This window comes from Chinchilla lanigera, unplaced genomic scaffold (genome assembly GCF_000276665.1).
Source record: "Chinchilla lanigera isolate Chin_1 unplaced genomic scaffold, ChiLan1.0 scaffold00003, whole genome shotgun sequence".
Taxonomy (NCBI): domain Eukaryota; kingdom Metazoa; phylum Chordata; class Mammalia; order Rodentia; family Chinchillidae; genus Chinchilla; species Chinchilla lanigera.
In genome coordinates this window covers 15,357,790-15,366,800 of record NW_004955404.1, presented here as the reverse complement: position 1 = coordinate 15,366,800, position 9,011 = coordinate 15,357,790, and the positions used below count along the sequence as shown (strand labels likewise).

The 9,011-nt window shown below is 43.0% G+C and overlaps 1 protein-coding gene across 1 annotated transcript in view; it reads right to left on the bottom strand.

Annotated features, from left to right (window-relative positions):
* Dct (dopachrome tautomerase) overlaps window positions 1-7,399 on the bottom strand; it is a 36,155-nt gene extending 28,756 nt beyond the window's left edge. The window contains exon 1 of the mRNA XM_005374234.1: window positions 7,105-7,399. Coding sequence (XP_005374291.1) covers window positions 7,105-7,399 — 295 coding nt within the window. The remainder of the gene's footprint in view (window positions 1-7,104) is intronic.
* Between the last annotated feature and the right edge of the window lie 1,612 nt (window positions 7,400-9,011).

Genomic DNA, 9,011 nt, shown 5'->3' with positions numbered 1-9,011 from the left:
CAAACATTAAACATCTCTATTTTGGCCTCATTCCAAGTGGTTGAAAAGCAGGAAACCTTACTGTTGAGGCCTCTTCACGCCCTTATACAAGACGAATGTTTGCTGAATGAATGAAGGAAATCTAAGGCAGGTATACATAATACAATAAACATAAATTTTATCTCCTGCTCTTGTGAATTAGTAGCAAGAGTCTCTGTAAACAATTTGAATGAAATATTAGTGCCAAAGTCGAGGTAAGTAAAAAGTACTATGGCTGTGGAGACAGGGACATTGGCTCTCCGAAGGAAAAAAGAAGCTCCCAACAGCACAAAAAGAAAATGATCAGCATTTTTATACTCCGTAAAAAAAGGAGAGTTTTCTTCCTATTAACCCAAGGGGTTTTTGATGGCCAAGGAAAATTTCATTAAAAATACAATGGACAGAATTAAATATAATAACATAGGTTAGCTGCCTTCCCTGCACCTTTGTAACATACAAAATATTGCTACCTACTCCTACAAAAGTCGATTTATATTTTCCTGTTTCATAAGTAAAAAGCATTTAAAAAAAAATTTACTATTTCATGTTGAAAAATTATGTTTTTGAATAGTTACTTTAAACATTGAAATTTATATCGATCAATGGTGACGCTATTACATACATGGTATTTATTTCACGACTATTTACTTAATAATTACTTAAGTATTAGATGCCCTTAAGGCTGCTTTGGGCTTCATGGAACTTGGAATCTATTTATTTTCTCTCAGGCTATCTTACTAAAATTTTATAATATCTATTTTTAAAACAACTTTCATTAAGGGGTTGGGGATTTAGCTCAGCGGCAAAGCGCCTGCTTGGCAAGCGCAAGGTCGTGAGTTCGGTTCCCGGTACCAGAGAAAAAGCAAAAAACAAAAAAAAAACAACTTTCATTAAACCATATTCCCTATTCTCGTGGCTTTTATAGCAATACGGCATCTTTTGAGATGCACATGTTCCAGATACTCTGTCTAAGCTTGTGTGTCTGAATTCTTTTTAAAGAGCAAAATGAAAGGTAGACAAATGAGAATTCAGTCACCCTTCCAGCTGTTCTTCTACAGTAGGGTCAGATGATTAGAGGTAAATGTGCAGTCACCTCCCTACAATAAGAGAGTAATTCCTTGTTTCTGAGTGCTAAGACATTTGGGTGATGGTGTATCAGGGCAGATGCACTGATTGTAGCGAATGTGTCACCCCCAATCCGGGACAGGACATGGAAGGGGTGGTTGGAGGAGGTATAGGAATGGGAGGGTAGAAGTGCTTTCTGCTTAACTGCTGTGAATCTAAACAGCCCTATTTTATAAAATTCTAAGAAACAGCACATCTACATCTTATAACACTAAATTCAATACATTCTTACATTTAAAGGCATGAAATTTGTTTTTGAATTTGGGGATCTCACTGGGGAAGCTGAGTAAATCCCTAACCCACGCCACGGAGGTTTTTTTTATAATTGTTTATTGGTATAATTTAGATCGCATCCACCATCGGGAACTTGAACCTGTACATGAAATATCTTAGTTCTTCTGTTCCCCCACTCCCCTCCCCTCTCTTCCACCCCACTTCTCCTCCGTATTTACAAATCTTTGCTTCCACTTTATCCTTTCCCTTTCACCACCCCCCATTTCCCTTTCCCTTGGAATAATTTCTTCCTATCTGCCAATATCTACTACAGGCTTTTGCTCTTATTTACACTTTCAGCTTCTCACACCAGAGAGACATCTTTACCATGATTCCTCTTGCCTGTGAGAAACAAAATTAGCAATAACTAATTGCTTCCCTCATTCATTTAAACATCTGCTACCTAAAGGCAACCAAAACAAGAAGCGCCTCGAAGGGGGAGGGTGGTGGGGATGGAACACGAGGAGTCTTAGTACTTTGGACTCCATTTTACTCCATTTCCTAAATAGAAAACTAATATCTTTTTTAAAAGAGACCACAACATGCCGTCTGTGCTCTCATAGCTTTGTGTGTGTCCAGACAAGTTGCCATTCCTGGTGACCTTGGGCTTGACCTTTCAGAGCCTGTTTAAGAGTTCTTTTTCACAGCATTCTTAAGAAAAACAAACGCATTAATATGGAGCACATAGAATAGTGTCTGGATGGGGCTGGGGATTTAGCTCAGCGGCAAAGCGCCTGCCTGGCTAAGCACAAAGTCGTGAGTTCGGTTCTCGGTAAAGGAGAAAAACCAAAAAACCAAAAAAAAAAAAAAAGAATAGTGTCTGGTGTGGTTAGTGCTAGTAGTATTGAATACTACTCCTCAAATAGGACAGCAATGATTTATTTTTGTATCTATCTTATCACTATACTGCGCAGGCCTAGAAATTATGTCATTTCCCCCCCTCTGTATACGAAGAGCCTAACATAAATTAGTGCCGAGGAAAAGTTGGCTGATGAAGGAACGAGTTAAAAATTGAAAGAAAGGCACTGAGCATTAAGGGACACAAATACCAATGAAGCACAATGCCGTAGTCTAGTGGAAATGAAGAACATGTGCATGATGAAATAGAAACACAAGTCTCACTGTGGGAAAAGTGAAAATGGGAATAAACCAAGCTCCACAGAATAACAAAGGACGACAGGATGAATCCTGGCTCAGGATCCGAGATGCTTTACAACGACTATACGGCGAACCGGGAACTTTAGTGGAAGCAGAGTTGGCCCTGAAACACAATGTGTAAGTACTGGTTAGAAAGCATTCATCAGGATTGCAGCTCGTCTGTGACCCGGAAATGCATTTAATTAAAAGAACTCCTTTTCCAACATGTCTCAGAGAAAATACATCACAGCCCTTCAGCCAGGAAATTTTGTTTCGGAGCTCATAGACCTGGCCTACTGTAGAATTTGTCAGAATGTTGAAGATGACCAAAAAACATAGCAACCACAAAACCTAGCACGCAAAAGACTCATTTCTTTAATTCAGATTTCCTGGTAGTATCTTACATCAATTTACCATGAGTTTTATTTCCCTTAATCTATTATATATATATAAAGTTGGGAAGTTTAGAAGGGATTGTTATCTTACTGGGAAATGGAGAGAGAAAAATAGATGATACCAATCTATTTACCACTGTGCATGTCCTCCAGCAAAAATTAAATTTAAAAAGTCAAAGCCCTTTACCTACTTCAGGCAGGGATAAAGAGAGTGAGAACATCTGAATGCTACACGCTCCTACATGTGCCGCATCGGGCCAGCCTCAAAAAGCTATTAGACTAAATAAGCTTAACGACCACCAATTAGTGAGTTTACAAGGAACTCTAAATAGCGTATTCCTTTTAATTAGAGATTCTATTATTTTAATAACAATGCTTTATACTTACATAGGCCCTTTCATCTACAGAGCTCAAAAAGATTTTACAAGTGTGGTTTCATCATTATCCCCATTTTAGAGACTGGAATATGGAGGCACTTAGTCACTTGTACAAACAAGAAGTTCTCAGCCAACTGTTCAAAAACTATTTGGTGCCCAAGCTTTCAAAAACCCGAAGACACAGTTATGCCCAGCATAATCTCATAAATGCCTTATAAAGTGTGAAGCTGATGCCAAAGTCTCCTGAAATTTAGCTTTTCCTGACAGTTAGGTTTAATCATTTCTTTCTGTCTCAATTTATCCCTATAGAGCACAGAGAAGTTCTCTAGGGAGTTTGAGCATAAAATTTAAGGGTTTTTTTTTTAATTCCCAGAGTCTGTATTTGTTTACTTATTTATTTATTTAGCTAAGATTTTTTTTAAAAACCAGGTTCATGACTATAGAATTATGGGGTGTTTATTTGCCCAGTGAATTAACAGAGTTCTGTTCTGTTCATCAACAGTCTGCTTGCCAGAACTGCACTACATTTCTTCCTTAAGTTTTGGATGAGTCCAGGGAAGTCCCAAGGCCTCCACCTGCAAAAGAAGTATAAGGCTACAAGAAGGTAGGGTCTTTAGGAGGCTCAAGATCAAGTTTAAATTTGAACAACTACTTGCAAACCATGAAAAAGCTACCCCAGGAAGGCAAGCAGCTCACTCTTGGTGGGAGGAAAAAAAACTGAAGGGCCTGTGTCTCGCTTTGGGACACTCGACACACCATGAGATGATCATTGTACACACGAGCAACTGCCCAGCTCAGCCTCCAAGGAGTCAGCCTGGTGCGCCAATACCCAAACACCATCTAGCCAACGTAAGCAGAGTCATCCAAAGTTGGTATGGAAACAAAATGGAATATTTTTCTGACTTAAAACAAAAGAAGCCAGGCATGGTGACACTCATCTGTAATCTTAGCCCCCAGGGACTAAGGCAGGGAGATAATAAGGTCATGGCCATCCCGGGCTACACAGTGAAACCCTGCCCTGAAGAAGAAGAGAGAGGAGAAGGAGGAGGAAGTGTAGAAGGAGAAGGAAGAGCAACGAAGAAGGAGGAAGAGGAAGGGGGAAGGAGGAAAAGAAAAGGAATAGAAGGAAATTTTTATCTTTTGCAACACGGGTGAACCTGGAAGACACTGTGTTAGGTGAGATCAATCAGTCACAGAAGGACTGCATGAATCCTCCTAAATGAGGCATCTAAAGTAGTCAAATGTACAGAAGTGGACAATAGAATACCTAGAGATCATCAGGGCGAAGGGGGCAGGGGGAGACGGGGAGCTGCCCCTCCATGAGTGTCAGCCTACAGAGACAGAGATGAAGAAGTCCCCGAGATCAGCCCTGCAACACCTGCCTGTCATTAACAGTAAGTTATTGTGCACCTAAAAATGTGCTAACAGTGCCGAGCTCACATTAAATGTTCTTACAGAAGCAAAGCCAAGAGACACAAGGAAACATTTGGAGGTGATGGGCATGTTTATCACCTTGATGTAGTCACAGTAACAAGAGGTTGTATGTCCAAACTCAATGAATTGTACTTATTAATCATGCGTAGTGTTTTGTATACTAGTTATACCTTAATAAACCTGGAAAAAGGAAAAACCTAATAAATGAAATTTATAGATGCAATACATTGTAAGTTACCTTTTTAAAAAAAAACACAAAGTTGGCATGGAAAGAGCAATGGTTCTGACACTACGCTGAGCAAATCATAGACAGGAGGTGAGCCACACCTGAGGAGGGGGTGATGAGGACAATCAAGGCTTTGACACTGGCTGGAGATGCAGACCCTGTGCCCTGAGGAAGCCCTGCTTCTCTGGGATGGACTCTGGCCGCGAGACAGCCTGCACACCCAGGACAAGCCGTGTGCTGCGTCACTGCCATTTGGAGCACGGGATCCCTTTTGATTCTCACAGTAGGCAAATGTGACCCTAAAGTCTTGGCCTTTTGGAGGTGTATTTATAAACATCCCCTCAGCAACGAAAAATAGACATCACGTCTTCTGTTCTGCCATTTCTTATTCTTTCCATCCCCACCTTTTAAAACTAAAGCAGCCAACCAGGCCAAAAATATAAGGAGACGTTGAGAAGGAACACTGAAAATTATGTCTGATGCAGTAAAATCTTCTTCTCCAGAATTCTACAAAATGGAAGTTCCCAACTTTTGAGAGTTGTGGCCCTTTGTTACTCATGGACAGGAAGTAAGTCCTGAAGCCTGAAGTCCTGAAGTCCTGAAGTCCTGAAGCCGTATTTGGGGTTTTGGACAAAAAGAGTTTCTGTGTTAGTGTAGCTGTCAGTCATATAGGCATGATGAAACCTGGTACCTCTGATTAGAATAAACACTTTGGAGACTTTATGAGACAATGTCTAATAGAAACAAAAGTTCAACAGCTTAGAAGAAATGCATACTATATAGTCAATATGCTACTAAAATCTTTGTCACAATTAGTATCCAGGGAAAATTAAGACCTAAAACTTCTTGGGACTCATATGAATAAAGATATATTTGGAAGATCTAGGGATGTAGCTCAGTGGTAGAGCACTTTCCTAACATGGATGAGATCTAGGTTTCTATTCCCAACTAATTATAAAGCTAGAACTTCTAGAGTTAAAAAAAAATCCAATGTCATTCATTCTTTTTTTTTTTTTTTTTGAGACAGGGTCTCATTCTGTAGTGCAGGTTGGCCTTGAACTCACTATGTAGCCCAGTCTGGCCTCAAACTTATGGGGATCTTCATGCCTCAGCCTTGCAAGTGCTAGAACTACAGGTGTACACCACCACGCCCAGCTCTAAAGTCATTTCTACATCAGCAAAACAGGGCTTGATACCTTGCCTTCATAACACCTTTTCATACCCTCGTGTAGTTCAGTTATCTGTATTCTCCTATGTTCAGTCTTCTAGCAGAATAGAAGAAAGAAATATTCTGGAAAAGCATCACGCAGCCAGCCACCGGACAGCTGCATCTAGGGTCTTTGCTGAAGCTGCTGCTTATGTTTTTGGGTTTCAATATCACACTGGCCTCGAAGCTTTGATGAGGACTGCGCCTGGCTGTGAGAAACAGGACAGCCAAGGGTGGGGAGTTATGGAGAAGTCCCAGGAGAACCCGAGGAGTAAGAAAGGCACCGAGATTTCAAAGAAGCAGGTAGTACAAGAGACCAAGGTGCAAATTTGGAAATGCCCGGTTCAGATGCAGACGAGAATAAAAGAAAGCCACTTCTGTCTGCTAACAGCCCTCTCCCCGCTCCCAGAGCAAGCCGCCTTGCCTGGCTCCCCAAGTTTGCCAAAGCCACAGCCCAGTCATAGCTTTAACGAGAAAGACGGACTGTGCTTGAGATCTGCTCAGATCATGGGAAATGCTGAGGTCAGGCTGCAGAACACCACAGCTGCCTTGCTCCTGCCTCCCAGCGATAACCACACCACGGCCTGCTGCGAGCGCCCACGCATCTCGGGGAGGCAGCGCTTCTACCCTGAAGGGACTTGTTCTGGGTTTCAAAGCTGACGCTCCAGCTCCACAGCCGCCTCTTCCAACAAACAAGCCAAAGGTGTGTTGGCACGAGTTCAGAAAACCAGGCTCGGCCTGTGCACTATTTATTAGGTAGCTCTCACAGCCAGATGGACTACGGGATGTGAAGGACATAAGCGAGACATCAGCCGTTGGCTACCAAAGACAGCTGCCTGGTCTTTCCAGGCCTCTGTCAACAGTCCCATACCCTCCTCCCACAGCCCCGGCCTCCCTGCCCAGCGGCCTCACCTGTGCACCTGCAGGTCCTGTTGAAGAACTTCCTTGGCCACCGCTCGCGATCATCCCGGTTTCGCAGGACGTAAGGGCCACTCCAGGGCCTGGTGTCTGCTCGCGCCTCTGAGCACTGTCCCCGGCCTTCCTGGGAGCCACAGACATTGCCGGGCGCCACACCCAGGGCCGGGCAGCACTCCTTTTTCCTCAGGCTGTCTAAGGTCATGCAGACCCTGGGGAACTGGGCCCAGGCTCCAGGCCAGATGCTGCAGCCCAGGCAGCCGAGCAGAAGCCCCCAAGGCAGGAAACGCATGGCTGTGTGGCTGGGAGAACTCGCGCACTTGCTACGCCTTGATTCTGTCTTGCCCTCCTCCTTGTGATCCACTCTTGATTTCTTAGGCACTCATTCATTCAAATCTTTTTCTTTTGGTACTTAACGTTATTTGCGTTCTTTTCCTCTCTTCTTAAAAAATGCCCACAAAAATCAGAGCCTACATGTGCACACACGTGTACATGCACATGCACATGCTGTTTTATGATTCAAACAACTAACACAAATTTAATTTCATTAGAAGCACCTCTAAGCCAAATTTAACGAGGGAGGTGCTTCTCACCATCTCCCCCCCACCCCTGTTAAATCAGGCTTTGTCTAATTGAGTTAATTTACAGAGCGCCCCAGTCACACTGCTTATTATGCTGGTATTTCTAAGGCTCCTGCTTTCCTCCTTAGTCCCTGACTTTAATTGCCTTGAACTCAGTTCAAAAGCCAAACTCTGCGTTGCTTTTATTCTGTCTGGGCTGCCAAGCCACGGGACCTGGTGGGGTGTGTGGAGGGGCTGGGAGAAGCCATCATTAGGGGGATTAGTACTAGAGAAATCCACATCATGACCACATGACCCAAAGTGCACAGTGAAGGACATAAAGTTTCTGGCATTGTTTCAGGAGTGCAAAACCTTTCTTTTTATTGGGCTCCTGTGCTCTAGCCAAGTGTGTGACCTCAGACTTCCTGGGGAGTCAATCGCAGCAGTGAGCTCTTCCTCAAAAAGCCCTTTGCAGACAAGCACGTATAGTGCCTCATGACTGCTCACGCACATGCAAGAAAGACGCAGCAGGCGGTCACACAACCTCAAAAATAAAGAAACATTTATTTAGGAATGCTGTACAAGGAGCTGCTTTGTCTTACAATTAGGAGTTCTCTTTCCTCTAAATAATAATTTATTCTCCTCCTGGTCAGCATATCTCTGCAGCAGATTTTTAAAAATGTATATGAAGTAGCATGCCACCAAAAATTTACAGTTGTTATCTGATTGTCAGGAAGATGTGAGGACAGTGTAGAGTGAGGGCTTGTAAGTGAATCTTTTGATTTATATTAAAGTCAGACGTTGTTAAGTTTCAGTCTGGGGAGCAACGCCTCCATGGCACTTCTGGGGCCAGTAAGGGGGCGTAAAGATGTGACCGCTGTCACAGTTCCCACTTACGCTTTCATGTGGAAACAGGGCTGCCTTTACAGCCATAGGCTCCAAACAACAGGCTGATGTGAAACTGCTTCATACAGTTTCTAAGAATGTTTTCTGTGTGGACATACAGATACCGGATGTTAAGCTTCAAAGCAAACTCCCAAGGTTAAAAAGAAAAATAAAGGTACCTAGATATTCCTCCATAACATCCCCATGATCTTAACTTGTGGTTAATTCCATGGCTGTTCTCCCCTCTGGCTCTATACCAAAGCCCGTTTGTACCCTGGCCTTATTGAATCAGAATCTTCCCAGGTGTAGCACAGACATCTGCATTCTAAAAAAGTCTCTAGGCGATCCTACTGCGTAGCCAGAGGTGCCAACCACTAGACAAGAACGAAGCTGAGCTCCACAACAAACCTTGCAAGCATCTGCTAAGGTACCCCGTGCTTTAGTCTCCTCGGGCTGCAC